This window comes from Epinephelus moara, chromosome 19 (genome assembly GCF_006386435.1).
Source record: "Epinephelus moara isolate mb chromosome 19, YSFRI_EMoa_1.0, whole genome shotgun sequence".
In the NCBI taxonomy this organism is placed as follows: Eukaryota; Metazoa; Chordata; class Actinopteri; order Perciformes; family Serranidae; genus Epinephelus; species Epinephelus moara.
In genome coordinates this window covers 28,136,315-28,152,958 of record NC_065524.1, presented here as the reverse complement: position 1 = coordinate 28,152,958, position 16,644 = coordinate 28,136,315, and the positions used below count along the sequence as shown (strand labels likewise).

The window sequence follows — 16,644 nt, the reverse complement described above, 5'->3', positions numbered from 1 at the left end:
CAGTATAGTATTTTTTTAATCACAAAGTCAGCACCCACACTATGCAAGTTAAATCGGCAAAAGTGACTTGGTGCGGTGTCCAGTAAACAAAAACTTAAGTGCTCCGTGATTCAGATTCTGCAAGTCTCTGTAATGCTTCAAAAGTGATGAACATCATTCTTAAAGATATTCCCTCATTTATGATGGTGGTGTAGCACGTTAATCTTCCATAGGTGTTAAGCTAGGTCAAGTGTCAACACTGTGAAGGTCATAGCATGTGATTCACATATTACCGAAAGCATTCAGTGACCTCTCGTTCTGTGTGGAAGCATTTGTATTTTCCTCACCTATTCAGTTGAGTTTTTCCTTTTACTTCCATCGTCTGTCTTAAGATACATCAGTACCAGTAAGAGAACAAATTAGGCAAATTTTATGGTATGCACACAATGTGTTGGATTTATTATATTGCTTCAGTTTGACTTTTATGGACGAGCAGAAAAGATAAAGAAAAGAAAATTACACAAAGAAAAACATAGCCTATAAAAAAGCCTTAATGAGCACCAGCTTAAATTAAAAAGCTCAGAAAAAATACTAACTGAAGAAAAATTGTGAAAGAAGAAAATCTTTAGTCACCAGTAACAGTTAAGATACACAATAAGTAATATATTATACACATACTGAATATGAAGACTTTTTTTTAATATCTTACCAAGTTGCTCAGTGCCTTTTTGCCCCATGTCTTTAAAAGAAATTGCACCAATTTGCTCAGGGTTCAAAGGTTTAGATACTTGAAAGCAGCACAGTTAAAGTGATGTCACTCCAGCTTTTTCAAAAGGTTAAAAATGGGGCTTAAAAGTCTCACTCTGAGACTAGGAAACAATTTCTTGTTTTGGATGTTAAGAGCAGTGCGAAATTCTGTTGATAAAAGGTCACATACATGCAAGTAAATGAAGCTCCGTTTTTGCGTTGATGTTTATATTTCACAATAAACCCAAGGTCAGCTTGGAAAATATAACCTGCAGGATAGAACATCAGCAACCTCCAACACGGGCACAACGCATCAGCTGCATGTATACACTGCACAGTGCTATGTTTACTTTGTTTGGCCTTGCAGATTCAACAGTGTTGTCCACCTACACAGTCTCTCACACATGCACCACACTCAGGCACACACACATATTGTACCCAATCATCCACCCACACATTGAGTGCACTCAGATCAGCTGTGTATGACTTAAACACACATCCTGACATGCTGTGCCTCGTTATGTCTGCTTGTCACATGTTTAACATGCTCTGTCGATTTTAAGGAGAGCAGAATGTCACCCAAATCAAGGACAAAATCCAGAGAGTGTATTTTGAAGAGGTGGCAGATTGTCATATTTGACTGGTCTGGTAGTTAAATTTACATATCTGAAAAGCAAGTATTGCAAGTAGTGTATTAAAGCAGTGACACCGGTTTAGAAACTGCCACGAGCTCGTGGCTGACATTAGGAAAATGATTCTAGTGTTGAATTTGAATTAGTGCCTTTGATCAGGAGTGTCAGTTTAATACGCTACCAGCCATGAGAACATGTTTTTATAATGCAAATTGCTTCAGGGTGGATGAAGTAGAATAGATGTTTGAAGCTGCGGTCGGTACAGGCGTCTTGCTGCACTGAGCTGCACACCAGTCAGAGTGAGACGTGTGACCAGAGAAGAGCAGCAGGCGCTGAGGTTTGACTTGCTGACTTCAGGTGATTTATTGAAGCGTGCTGCCAGCCAGACTCACACACACAAATACAGACACTTGGTGGGAGAGGATGCTGCATGAGTCATTGTTGGATTGAGAGACAAGTCAGCGGGTGCCAAGGAAGTTCTTGTGTTGCGCATCACGTCTGGGTGTGTGTGTGTTGGAGGGTTACTTAGTGGGGTAAGTCCTTGCCATCTGCTCTCACTGTGAGAGTCGTGAAGACGGCGCTGCCAAGTCAGGCGTGAAGGCAGCGTGAGGCCTGTTGGTGTGCTGTCACAAATAAAACACTAAAGAGCACATTAATAGATGTCTGCCCCTCAGTCTCCAGCGACATTAGCAGAGATGGACCCTCGCTTTTTGATGGGAGTAAAGCTCGCAGGTGGGTGTATGTTGATTATACAGCTGTAACACCCACTCTGAAAGACACCTCTTATACACAGCCTTTTCATTTACAATGTCATCTCTAAAGAAAACAAGAAACACTGTGTTAATCTACGAAAGAAATCACCAGCAGATTGAAGAAAATACATGAATCGGCAGATCAGGGTGACATCTCAGTCTCCCACACCTGCAGTTTTCACCTTAGAGAAACGTTTGATCATCACAAGGTTGTTTATTTACCGTGGTGACAAAGATGTGTTGGTATGTGAAATGCATCCTTACTGTACCCGTATATAAAACGTTGTATAAAGTGTTTTCCTACAGCAAAGGGAGAGTGCAGTGAAAGAGAAACCGCTTGTTCAGTTGTGTTGATTCCCTCTGGAGACCTTCACAGCAACTATAAATTCTATGCGCTGCCTGCCAACACACACACACACACACTTTTACAGTCTCTTCTAGTGCACAGACATAAAAAAGTTTTGCACGCTCATAATACGCATCCTACATTTGCAGTAAAAACAGTTTTCATTGAGTTGTGGAACTTAATGATCACGTATAAAATGAGGCGAGGAAAGGTATTGAACACCCACGAGGACCCCTAGCTGATGGATGGACTCTAAATATTTCCAGAATAAAATGTTTGTTTTCTATAAGTGTACAACCAGAAAAATTTGATGCTTCAATTTCATTCCATGCCAGAAATAAAACTCGTACACAGCAGCTGTTGTCCCAAAACTGGAAGCATCAGAGATATAATTTGGCACCACACACGAAAACAAAATTGTCCTTGTGTATTTTCAGCTTAGTGCTCGTAGTAATTGTTGTGGGATATCTGTAATAAAAGACTCACAAACAAAAGGGGCTTTCTGAGTTTTATTACTACACTTGTAAGCGAGTACAGCCAAACTCTCGACAGAATGTCAGGCAGAAAGCTCAACTTCTCATTCTTCCAGTAGCTTTTTAATGTATTAGCTGTGATGGGGTCACTGTGACATGACTAACAGCACTGTCATCAAACTACACACATGGTCCACAGCGGAGTCTTTGTGTTTTTCTTAATAAGCCACCACACAGTACTGCCTTACTTGTTCAGCACTTCCTGACAGCTTCCTTTACTTGTTTGATGCCTCACTCCTGGAAAATGTGGCCATGTAGAAAGAAATTGAGGTCATTCGAAGGTTAGAAGCTGTGTAAGGCTGCATTTTTCCCAGCACAGTAATGACGCAAATATAAAATTAGTTTTGATAACTGATTTCTGTCTATATACACCAGTCAGCCACAGCATTAAAACCACTGACAGGTGATATGAACATTATGTTACAATGCAGTGTTTTGCGGGAAAAACTCCTGGCATTCATGTAAACCGCTCAGGAATTTCCCGAGCAACATGACAAAGAGCTCAAGCTGTTAACCTTGCCTCCAAATCTCCCAGATTCCAATTACATCAAGCATCCATGGGACGTGCCGGCACCTAGCATCACACCCCACAGGACTCGGAGGATCTAGCTCCATCTCTCTTGCACCAGACACCACAGGTCCTGTGCCCTCAAAGGTCCTGTGTCCATGCCTCAACATGTCAGAGCCAAGTTTGATTCACAATGGGGCCTCTGACCTGTCGAGGCACGGACACAGGACCTCTGGGGGTATCCTGTGGTGTCTGGCACCAGGGCATTGGCACCAGATCCTTTGAGTCCTGTGGGTTGTGAGTTGGGATACCGGCACATCTCAGGGATGATTGATCAGATTGGATCTGGGGATCTGAAGGCCAGGTTGACGCCTTGAGCTCTTTGTCACCTTGCATGGGCCATTCCTCAGCAGCGATCAGTGTATGAAGTATAGCTACAATTGTGTGGAACGTGAGTGGAATGGAGGCATTTATTTATTTATTTTTGTTACTATTTTATCACTATATATTACTTATTGTTATATCCTGCACGTGCACCTGAATTTCGTTGTATGTTTGTGCAAAGACAGTAAAGAAATCTGAATCTGTTTTTGCGGAGTGGCATGGAGCATCGTCCTGCATGGAGGGCCACTGTCATCAGGGGAGTGTTGTGTTGATGTACTTGGTCTGTAACAGTGTTCGGGTGGGTGGAGCCTGACAGGTGGCATCCACATGAACGCCAGGACGCAAGGTTTCCCAGCAGAACATTGCATTGTGACGAGATGATCAATGTTGTGTATATATCCCATAACATTGTATTACTAATGGTAAAATGCTGCACTTGTATATCGCCTTTCTGGTCTTCCAACCACTCAAAGTGCTTTAACGCTATGTCACATTCACACATACATTCACACGCCATACATGGTGCCACCTGCTAGTCAGTAACCATTCACACGCTCTCACACACCAATAAGGGTTCAGTATCTTACCCAAGGATACTTCCACATGCTAACTGAGGAGCTGGGGATCCATCCGAGGATCTCTCGATTAGTGGACGACACACTCTACCTGAGCCACAGCAGCCCCACTTGCTCATGTATAGGATCACACCTGTGGAATATGTTCCCACGGACTGTAGGTCACTTCAGTCCAGACTGAAACATCACAACTATTGCTATAACATTTTTTGCAAGCACTCAAGTTCCCCAGAGGATGAATCCTAATAGTGCCCCCCTGACTTTTCCTCTAGTGTTACCATGAGGTTGACAGCTGTGCTTTTGAGTAAAATGTCTCAACAACTATTGGATAGATGTCATGAAATTTGGTGCAGAAATTCAATTTGCAGTAAATAATCCTCTTGGATACACAGAAACTTTTTCTCACCTGCTGTTTTTCTAATATCCAGAGGTACTCGAGCTGAAAGCGACAGAGAAATAAGTTCAGCTCCATTTGAAGCAGTTAAACTCTATTAACTCTCCTCTGATAGTGAAGCTCGATCACACCGGTGCTGAGATTATTGACAAGAGGCCTGCTTGAACATCTCACAGCCCAACACCTACTGCATCAATCTCATCTCCCGTGGCATCTCGTTATCACCTCACCTCTTTCAACATCGGATCCTGCAGTGTCTTGACAGTCGTGGTGATTAATTATATTCCTTCACGTGACCGTTTAAAAGCTGGCGTTAGACTGGAAGCTGCAGTGGTGTGTTTGCATGTTTGCATGTTTAAATGGTACCTGACACAGTGAATGGCATCTTCTAATAGCCACTTGGCCTTTCTGTGTTCATGCTGATGTGCACGTCTCATTTGGCTGGTTGTCCACATGCGCGCTCTCCTCTGATTACACAGCACCTCAGCCAAACGGTGAAAAGATCCTGGAGGCACATTTACCCTCATCAAATATGAACACCCCCACAATCCAATTATCTTTGCCCTTCTATGCCACCCACCTGTTCTACCCATCTATCTTCCTTAACCCTCCATTGTTCTCCTCTGCTAAACCCTTCGCTCTCGTCTTCTTTACTGCTTACACCCCCCCTCCTGCAAACCTCATCACTTAACTCCTTTTCTCCCACTCTCTGTACCTCCTTCCTTCCTCCATCTCTACAGCTCAGATGGGCTCACCAGCGGAGTGGAAACAGCCAAGATAAAACACACAAGTAATGACTCTTCAGCGGGGGGAAAAACACATGAATATTTTCTGTGAGGAACGTGGCGTCATTTTCTCTGACTAAAGGCAATCAGAAATGACAGCACTCAGAGGAGGAAAGCTAATGAATGCTGGATCTTTATGATAAAATGCTTAATGAGTTTTGTGCAGTGACAAATGCCAAATCCCCCGCCCCCCCAACTTTTTACAGAACAGTTACCTTTTTCATGGCATTTCTGAGCACAGAAAATTAAAAGCTGACTTGGTTTTCGATTTTCTTTTCTACCCTGCTTTTATAACCTTTTTTTTTTTTTTTGCAAAATGTGTGAGTAATTTGAGAAGTGGAATATGAACAGTAAGACTGTGTGGTATAAACCCTCTAATAATCACACTTTTTTGTAACCTTGCGGGGTTTTAAACTGATGATTAATATCCACTGTTTTCCAGTTGAGTAGCAGACCTGTATTACAGTCGGGACCTCCAGGCAATGTGCCAGGGACGAAACTGCCTCGCCATCCTGCCTGGGAAACTTCATTAACGTGGGGAGTGTGTGAGAGTGAATGTGTGTGTGTGTGACTGAGTGTGTGTGTTTTACAGCCACTGTGACTCTAGGGGCTGAAAAGTGAAACTTCTTGGAGCAGATTGGTTGTTTAACACTTTGAAAAAGGAGCTCGTCTACATTTAAAGTTTACGTTTAAAATTCAGGTCAGGAAAACATGGCCGAGGTGAATGCTAATGTAAAGTTTAAGATAAAGGTGAGGATTTAGGGAGCAAGTGTGGCCAGGTTAGAGAAGTGTGTGTGAGTGTGTGAGATAGAGAGAGCAGGAGTTTTATGATAACTGTGGTTCAGGAGGCATCTTCCAAGCATACCAGCTGCTAAGTTATCTTGCTGTCCTCCTTTGCTCTATAAACCTGATTAACACCACTGTCAGGATAATATATATAGCTATTGAGCAAGGGAGCTTCGACGTCAACATTCCAAGCAAATCAAAAACTTTAATTCACACCTTTCCTGTCGCTGAGGTCACTCTGTAGCACAACACCTCCAGTGAAATCAGTTCCAAAGCCAGCAGAGAAGACTTTTAAAGTTAAAGCCCCGCTGGTGATTGACGTCTTTGGTTGTCTCTCATTTCCTATACCGTCTCTGTCTTTCCAATCTCTTTCTGATTCTCCTCCTCCCTTGTCTCCTTCAATCTCAAGCTCTTATTTCCTCGTCCTCTTCTTCAGAACCGACTCCATTACGCCCACATCCTCTTTAAAAGCTCACCAGCTCGTACTCTGGGTGAGGCTGAATTGATAGGGCCGATACTTTACTTTAATGGTCATTCACACACATTCACATCCTCTGATATGTTCGCAACACATGCATTAGGATATCATGCCCTCGACACCACCAGATTCTATGTGCAAGTGAGCATGAGATCAATACAAGACAAGCAAACAGCCTGCACGGAGCTTCACATTCATTTGGAATATTCATCGGAAATCCATTTGGCAAAATGTAGTTTTAATGGAATGGCAGGATAATGCGGTTCAACCCTCCGTCCCATTTGTCACATTGTGTTTGCAAATTGGAGGCTGAAGATGCATTTGCATTTTGACTCCCTGTTTGGGAAGTAGCTATTACAGTTAGTGGAGTCGTGTTGTTTTACATTTGTCAAATTAAATTGATGTGTCTCACAACATGCAGAGGATTTGATCAGACTAAGTTATTTGCATTTGGTTTTATTTGTTGACAACTGAGGAGGGAAAAAGACGGGACAGGAGATTACCAAATTAGTCAAAGGCGATGCTCTTATTTTAATTTATAGTGTTATTGAATACATAACTTCTGTCACATCAATGTGGACTTGACAAAAAGAGAGACGGACTAGACAATGTTCAGCAGGTTTAAAATGCTCATCATAGTTTCATGACAACATTTGTCATAAGGAAGCACTGGAGCCTATCCCAGCTGACATTGGGCAAGAGGTGGGGCACACCCTGGACAGGTATCACAGGGCTGACACATAGAGACAGACAACCATTCACACTTACATTCACACCTACGGCCAATTTAGAGTCACCAATTAACCTGCATGTCTTTGGACTGTGGGAGGAAGCTGGAGTACCCGGAGAAAACCCACAGTGACACAGGGAGAACATGCAAACTCCGCACAGAAGGGCTCCCCCTCAAATCCCCCACCTTAGCTTCGAACCCTACCTGTGAAGCGACAATGCTAACCACTGCACCACCATGCCACCCATTTGTCAATTTGCAGAAAACACAGAGCACAGATGAGGCTGATGGGAAAGTCTTGCAGGTATTTAGTCATAAATCAAGGGCTTGAACAAATAAATAATTTGACCTGATGGTGCCGCTTGAGGAAGTCTTCAGGTTCAATACATCTCTATGGGGAGATGAATGTCTGAACCAAATTTCATTGCAATCCATTTAATAGTTGAGACATTTCAGTCAAGTCACGGTCATGTGTATCATATCACTGTTTCTACAGTGATGTAGTATATGGGCTCAATTTGTCATGGGGAGGTGGAGGAGATGGTGGATGGTGCGACACCAAGGCAGACCACTGTTCGAGACCAACAAAGAACAAAATCAGGTGTTTTCTTTTTAGCTTTTTTAGCCCCCAACCAACAACCTATTGCTGTTTTTCCACCAGGGACAGTGCCATGAAAAGCACTTGTTTTTTACAATGACATTGCAGCAACAGAGTGATTAAGTTAGCTCTGATCTATGGACCATGAAGCTAACTAGCCTATGCAACAGGTGAAGATTGCCTTTCAATAGTAGGTGGATCCACCTGATGCAGACATCACGATCACCAACCAATCAGGATTGGCATAATGAGAAAAATGTTTCTGAGGAATACGCAGGGAGGCATATCCCTTAGTGAGAAATCAAAATGAATGCCATAAATGAGAACTGTTTTCAGCAGCTTTTTAGCCCCCAACCGTTCTGTAGCAACCCGGTGGTGTTTTTCCAGCCTGGATTGTGCCAAGAAAAGCAGATGTTTTTTACAGAGACATTGCTGCTTTTCCACTGGGGATTATGCCAACACAACCAGGTATTTTAAATCAAAAAAAATTTTCCTAACCCTAAACAGTTGGGTTTATTTGTGCCTACACCCAACCACATGTTAACCACAGCGCTGTTGAAATGAATGAAAAAAAACCTGTAAGTTAGGACATGTTTTTACACAATCACATACAAATGAAACATATCTGTGGTTTGCAGAAAAATGCAATGCCAACTTTTTTTTTCTTTTTTGACTCAAAAGCACAGATGTAGTTGGCACTGAGGAACAGCTCACAGGAACATCGCAGTCATTAGGATTCATCCTCGGGGCACATTAAATGTCTGTAAAATGTTATAAAGATATTTCTGTCTGGACCAGATAGGTCGATCGACTGACGGAGCCATGGTCCCTTGAGCCACGCTGCTATCTTGGCTGATAAAAACACATATGTAATTTCACTTTAGGCAGACTCGCTTGTCCTTTTGTGACCCGAGCAGAAACTCAGTGAGAGCCAGAAGGCACCGTGAGGTTCAATGCAGATATCTCAGAGTAATTACGCTGTCATCCGTGACAGTTATTCAAATTCAGGGCACACGGAAGGTGAAGAAAAAAAGCTGAGTTAAAGGCTTTCTTTATTAAATAAAAAAAAATCCAATATCCTATAAAGCCTTAATTGGCACTAATTGCTACACTTACGGGTTTCCAGGCTGTAAATTTGTCTGGGAGCCATCCTTGTGTCACTAGGAATAAAAACAAAAAATTGGCACAGTTTTTAAGTATTTCAGAAAATCTGCAAGGAATGATGTAATGTATTTAAAAATAAAACCCTACAGAGACTAAGTGTCTTTCCATTTTATGTCTCTGAATAGTGAATGAGGAAACGTGGCCTTCAAGGACTCTAAAATCTGCCACCTAAAACCAGCTCTGAGCAACGCAGCCAGCAATAATACAATGACAGAAAAGAGAGAAGGGGGATCAGTGAAATTTCACTTTTTCTTACATGCTTGTTAAGCCGTTGCAAATGCATTTCCTGGATCTATGAAAAGAAAAGTCACTAGTATGAGTGAGTAAATGCTCATGTCCATAATTCAGTAATTAGAGTAATGCTGATCACATGACAAGAAAAACAAGGTCACAAAAATGATGTTTTCCCATCATTCTTTATATACAAAAACAATATACACAGTTTGGACATAACAGTAGCTGATATATGACATCATCCTATGACTTCAGAGATCAATTAAAAAAAAAAAATCAATGCATTTCAGTGACTGTAAATGCAAAGTTGGAGGGTTTATAGTGTGACTGACACTTGTGAATCCCCAGTAAATCCCAGTATCTTACTGTGAATTTAACATGATCAAGAAAAGGCAAAATAATGGAGATGTAAGCTCTTGGTCAACAACAGCAGCAGCAGTCTGACTGTGGCTTTCTGATTTGGGGGGATTTGGTTTGTGTGTGATAAAGGAAGCACCATTGCAACTGCAGACTTCCTCAAATGTAAACATTTTCATGAACTGGTGGAAGCCTCCAGTACTACAAATTTAACAGCAGCAGCTGCGAATAGTTAAGTGTCAAAGTGTCCATTTTTAATGTTTAAAGAAATATATGTATCTTTAATTTCACGTATTCCATGTTATAGGTGATGTAAAGAAACGTGGGGTGTGTTACAACTTTTCTTTGGGTCTCAGGAGGTTTATCGTGTTGATGTTACAGTTCCACACAAGATGAGATGAAACAGACTGCAGCCATTAAAGTTTTTACAGGACACGCTCCTTGTGATTAATACTGACTGGCAACACAAACTGTCAAGGCTCTACCAAACTCTCAACTGCTTTGTCCAGATGTTTCATCAGTTTCTGGATTAAAATATGTAAAGATGTGTTTATGCATCAGTGTTGCAGAAAAGAAATATTAAGTGGTGACAGTCTAGACCAGAATTAAGCTAGTAGTTTCATTATAAAATCACCTGTGCTTTAAAAGTAAGATTTCTAAAGCTTCTTAATTTCAACCTTTCTAGTCATTTATTTATAAGCAGTATACAAACACTTTATTAATGGTTTGTACCACACTATAATGTAGCTGTAAGCAAATGTAAAGACATTTTTGAAGTGTGTATTAATGTATTTTGTCATTGATTATAACTTATTAACTCTGCTTTTAGTTTCCATCACTTCCTGAACAATGTTTTTGGCTCTTTGGCTGCCAAATGCTCCCCTCTCTTCAAAATGTAGCAGAAAGTTTAACCAAATTTCAGAAAATTTGCAACAACAAAAATGAATATATGCGCTTTTCCATCCATTTTTGTAATGTGTATATTGGAAGTTTGTTCATGGAGATGAGCAAGTCAGGTGTCACTGCAGGAAAAGAGGGTGCAACAAGACGGTATCATTTAAAATAGAGACAGTCACAACTCAAACAATGGGAAACAATGGATGTATAATATGAAGAACACACTGGGCTGAGGAAATAGAGGGATTTTAACAACTAATATTACAGCTATGTGCTCTTGGAAGCCCTGTGTGCATACGTAAGCATGTTAAAAGCCGTCCAGAGATGACAAATAGAGCCTGCAGTGGCCTACGCAATGACACAACATCATGAATCTACATCATCATTAACTTCCATTGTACTACAGCCACTTTAAAGGTCTTTAAATGCCACTGCACTGTTTCCATTTAACTTTTATCAATGCAACAAGTTTTCCACCTCCCCCCAACACAAAATTATTTTAGGATATTTAATTTTTTTTTTAAAGTTTTGGTGTTTCCACTCAGGTTTCTTTATGCACATATTGTAACTGCACAAAAAGACAGAAGGATGGAAACATACCTTGTGTCTGTCTGGTGTTTTGTGCTGAGAACGTAGTGAAACAGTGGGTTTTTAGAGTGTTTTGACTGAAAACACCTGCCTCCTGCAGCTGAAAACAACTCTACGAGAGCAGTGAAACTAAATGGAAACAGTAAAGTTGCACACTTAGCAGCGAAACCATGAGGTAAAACTCACTATTAAGCTCTGTAAAGCCGAGGGGAGCTGCAGAATCAGGTGATGATTCTCTGTAGGATCACTATGAGCAACTCCTGTCACATTGCCACACTGTTTTCACATATTGTTTCTTAATAAATTAGAACAAAAATACAGGTTATAGCTGCTTTAAATGTCTTTAAATGTCATCTGCTTACACCTGCATAGCCATTTACCATCTTCACTGACTATATACTGCTTATAAAATGCAAAAAGGACATTTTTCCATTTTATGCTGTAGAGATTAACTTGTCTTTTTTACAGAGATGAAAGCAGCATATTAAGTACTCAGCCATGATGGGATCAAATCTGTTCCACCTGGTGAGACTTTTAATTTGTGCATCTAAAATTTTTATTACAGTATTTGCTGCATTATGTTCTCTTTTATAGAAGCACATTTTCCATTACATGGACTCATATTTACTTACTATTAAAATGCAGCTAGACTTTATACTGTGCCTAAACTCATGTAGTTTAAATTTCAGGTCACATCCTGTTTGTTTTTTTCTACTTTGTGCAAGCTGACCAACGGCCATCTGAAGATATAAATCAAAAGCGACGTCCAGAAAGGATTATAAACTGCTTTTAAACTTAGTCTCCATCCATGAAATACCTGCTGCGTCGCACCTGCTGACTTCAGTTAGAGTGAAGGTGGAAGCGAATATGAAATAAGCAGTGTGTGTAATGTAATGGTCTGTTTAGGAAACAGGTAGGTTTGGTAAAGACGTGACAGTTATTTAACAAACTGTGCTTGGTATGATAAACAGCACTGAACTCCTCATTTCATTATTATTTTCTGGGGATGATAAAAAAAAAATAAGACGACTAAAATCAGAGCTTAAAACATTCACATCAAAGTTCTACTGTATCATACTTGTAGTAAAATTGATTTCAATGTATGCACATGCTCGATATACATTATGTACAAAATAATCATTATATATAACAACATAGACATTGACATGAATGAATACTGTTGGTTCTTTTCCATCGCTGTACACCATTTCAACCTCCGCACATTCAGAAGCAGAGAGAAGAAATCAGTCCTTTTTCGGATACTATTTTGTACGAGTGACGACTGTTGTGGAGGTCTATTGTGAGCACACAAGCCTTTGGACGTCAGCAAGCTCAATCTGTCAGTAACTTTTCAGCCCGAATTTCCTTCGTAGTGCTGGGAGGGAAAAAACATTTTTGTTTGGTATTTCTATGAACATCCGCGGCAATGACTGAGCCATCATGGTGTTTTATTCTCTCCCAGCTTCTAAAATATTTCTGGTGGCGAGTTATAGTTTCAGGTTCTCTGTCTGCTTTCATGTCCTTTCACATTTCACCTTTGACTTATCTGAGCTTTCTTATCATTACTGAATGATCCCCTTTACATCTTGCATTGACATACATCTTGAGTATCTGGAGCATGTTGAGGCAGAAAATCTATAGATGCACCAAGGTGAATCCAAATCACCTCAGCCATGTCGCCAACAAACTATAAATCGACACACACTGAGCATCTGTGTATCTGCGCATTTAAACAAAGGGAAATCCCTTTGAGTGTAATTAAGTTGTTGTGCAGCCGACTGTTCTCCATTTGTATTTAATCTCCTTACAATGAAATTTAATTCAGACTTATGAAAGTCTAAACATCTTGCCAAGAGTGCACAAAATCCAAATTTAATCTCAAAGAGTACTGGAATATAAAAAATGTATAACCTCCTGTGTTCCTGCTCAGGGCTGGGACACATGCTGCATCTTTTGCTTTCTGGAAAATGTGAGGTTGGGTGCTGGGTGTTACTCTTGTGCCTACTCTGTGCCAACTTTCAAGGCACTGTGGCAGGTTGTGCCTGATGTTGCTAAGCGACCATAACCAGCACCGCATCATAGCCTACTAGACATCCTGAGTTCAGAGCTGATCTTCTTCCAGACATTTTGTTTTTCAAGTATGTATGAAGCATTACATGTCATCCATGGGACAGATGTAAAGCTCTGGGTAGACCTGCACTAAAATAATCAACTTCTACTCCATATCTATCATTAAAGGAGGAAGGGCAGATATCTACCAGCTGTGATTGGTTGTTCCCCATCACATGACATGCTGTGCACATTGCTGCATTCCCAAAGTTGGACTTAATTTATCACAGGGTGTCGCTCTTACTTTTGAGCGCGCCTTCTGCAAATCTACATTGAAAACAGTGGATTTAAGGGTGCAAAACATGCAGCATGTGTACGAGCCCTTATTAGATTACTATAACACATACTCATATTTTAGTTTTGCCTTCTATGTGATGTAAAAGAAATAGTTCGACATTTTGGGAAAAGCTCTTATTCACATTTTTGCCTGGACTAAGGTGAGAGGATCGACACCGCTCTGATCTCTGTGCCCTACTTATGAAGCTACAACCAGCAGGTGATTAGCTTAGCTTAGCATAAAGACTGGATACAAAGGAAACAGCTAGGGTTAAAAAACCCAAAAAACAAACAAACAAACAAAAAAACAAATGTGAAGAGCCAGGCGACCTGTTTCCCCCTGCTCCCAGTGTTTATGCTAAGCTAAGCTAATCACCTGCTGGCTAACACTCAGCCAGAATGTGAATAAATGCATTTCAGCACTGCAGCTAATGATTATGTTGACTGTTAATTATTTTCTTTATACCTGAATAATTGATTCATCTATTAAAAGTCAGAAAATAATGAAAAATGTCTGTTATCACTTCCCATAGCTGACATATTCAAATATGATTCATATTGCTTGTTTTATTTGACCACTCAAAATCTTGAAAGATTTAAATTCAGCTTCATATATGATAAAAACGACAATCAATTGCTGCCTGTTTGTCACATTTTTGGCCTTTTGTTTTTAAAAAAAAGAATGAAATGATAAACTGATTATGAAAACAGTGGCTGATTAAGTTTTTGTTCATCAACTAATTGTTTTAGCCCCAGTGCTTTCCCCAAAAAGTTGAGCAGTTCCTTTAAACTTTCAGGATCAAAGAGAAAACTGTATAAAACCGTATGTTGATAAAACCAGATCATAACCACTGGATTCAAGGTGCATGTTAGGGCAAGGTGTGAAAGGACCACTTGTCAGCATATCTATCACAGGCTGCAGACGGATGAAATTGCAAAAGCACGTTCACGGAAATGGAAAAATAAAGTACTTCTCCACTTCTTCAAGAGGCCTGTTGATTGCTTTAGTGCTGGAACTCTCACTGCCTGTTCTCTATTTATAAAACCACCATCAGGAGTCCACCAGACAATATCAAAACTTTCAAATAAGAAAACCAGCATACAATCAAATACCTGCGTTTTCTTTGGCAACAAGTCACTCCGAGTGAGCGCTTCAGCCAAAAGCCTAACATGAAAAACTGAAGTCAGATCCTCTAAACAGCAAGTCCAGCACTTTGTGATCAGAGGTTTGCACTAAATAACTCAGCACAAGATATATGACGGTGCATGATCACCGTGTATCATCAGGATGAGTGCTGAGAGATTAGAACTGGCTGGAATTGGGAGTGATTTCCACTGCACTTCACTATCAGAGCCTCAGGTGCCCACCGATCCCTCAGCTTCAGTAGTTATAAATATAACACTCGCAGATTGCTCTTCATCTACATACACATCTTCATCCTCACAGTCGATAACTCTTATGATATAATGCCCTCTAGTGGCAATATACTTTTAATATGTCTAAAAATGAACCGCAGTATTTCAGATTCAGCTCCGAGAGGCACATCGGAGCAGAACAAACTGCCTCTCCTCCCCTCTGATCTATGACATAGGCACTGACAACAGCACTCAACCATCCAATCACTCCCACTTCCTGTTCTGGGAGGATGCCCATATATGACCATTTGGCTGTATGACCAGACATACCTTGGCAAGTATACAAACTCTGTAGTACAACTGAGCCACATTCAATACTAAGAGGGTAACTCTGCCAATGTTTCCTCCCTGGAACATCTCGTGACATGGCCTGAAGTGAACCACAACAAAGACACAACATCATATACCCGCAGGTTCTGGTCATATACATAATAAATAATCTAATCAGAGCGCTAGACACACCACTGTTCTGACTATAGATATGTGCAAATGCTTCACTGGTGTCCATGGATGGCCAAAAGGCCTTAAGGCACACCTGTAGCTGTCACTATAGACAGACATACGTCATACATCGTCAGGAGCGGGAGGATCCCAAAGCAAAGTGGACTGAGCTGTGTACTGAGGGTCGGGGAGGGCTGTGGGAGACTGCTGGGAGCTGCGGACCGGAGAGCTTGTGGTGCTGACGTCCAGCTGGCAGTGAGAGCTGGCGCTTAGGGCCGATGGAATCTGGAAACACAGACACACCAGCTTAGTTTATGAAAATACAACACACACGTACACAGTGTAATGGAAAATCTACAAATCAGTTATTAGGAATCACTTTTTTGGCTCTACTTTAAATGCTGTCACTGCAGAGCAAAGATATACAAGCAAACAGTGTAGTTTAGGGTCACATGGGTTGCAATCAACTTGTTTGAACAATTTAAAGGAGCAGTTCACCCCCAAGTCTGAAATACATACAGTATTTTTCCTCTAACCTGTGGTGCTACTTGTCAATCTAGACTGTTTTGGTGTGAGTTGAAGAATGTTGGAAATATCAGCCATAGAGATGTCTGCCTTCTCTTCAATATAATGGAGTTAGATGGCACTCGGCTTGTGTAACTCGAAGCAACCCCCCCCCATTTTCTTTCGACTGAGCTACAACCGCCAATGGTATCACTGTGCAGACGGAAACTTATGGACTAGAGGCTTGTCGTCATGACAGCTCAAGATGTAAACATTAATGGCATCCTTCTCGGCTGAGCTGTAACATTAGTTAGCTCTGTGGTGCGAGGTAAGCTAGCAGTAGATGCACTCTTCCTTCGGCGCGATGACACGGTTGGCGGGTGTAGTTCAGTATAAGGAAAATAGTTCCAACACGCAACAGCTCTGTGGAT

The 16,644-nt window shown here is 41.0% G+C and overlaps 1 protein-coding gene across 4 annotated transcripts in view; it reads right to left on the bottom strand.

The window, feature by feature from the left end:
- Positions 1-9,788: 9,788 nt before the first annotated feature.
- Positions 9,789-16,644, bottom strand: part of phactr2 (phosphatase and actin regulator 2) — a 57,462-nt gene continuing 50,606 nt past the window's right edge. For all 4 annotated transcript variants that reach the window (XM_050071203.1, XM_050071202.1, XM_050071205.1 and 1 more), the window contains one exon: positions 9,789-15,994. In XM_050071203.1, coding sequence (XP_049927160.1) covers positions 15,979-15,994 — 16 coding nt within the window. In that variant the 3' untranslated portion in view covers positions 9,789-15,978. The remainder of the gene's footprint in view (positions 15,995-16,644) is intronic.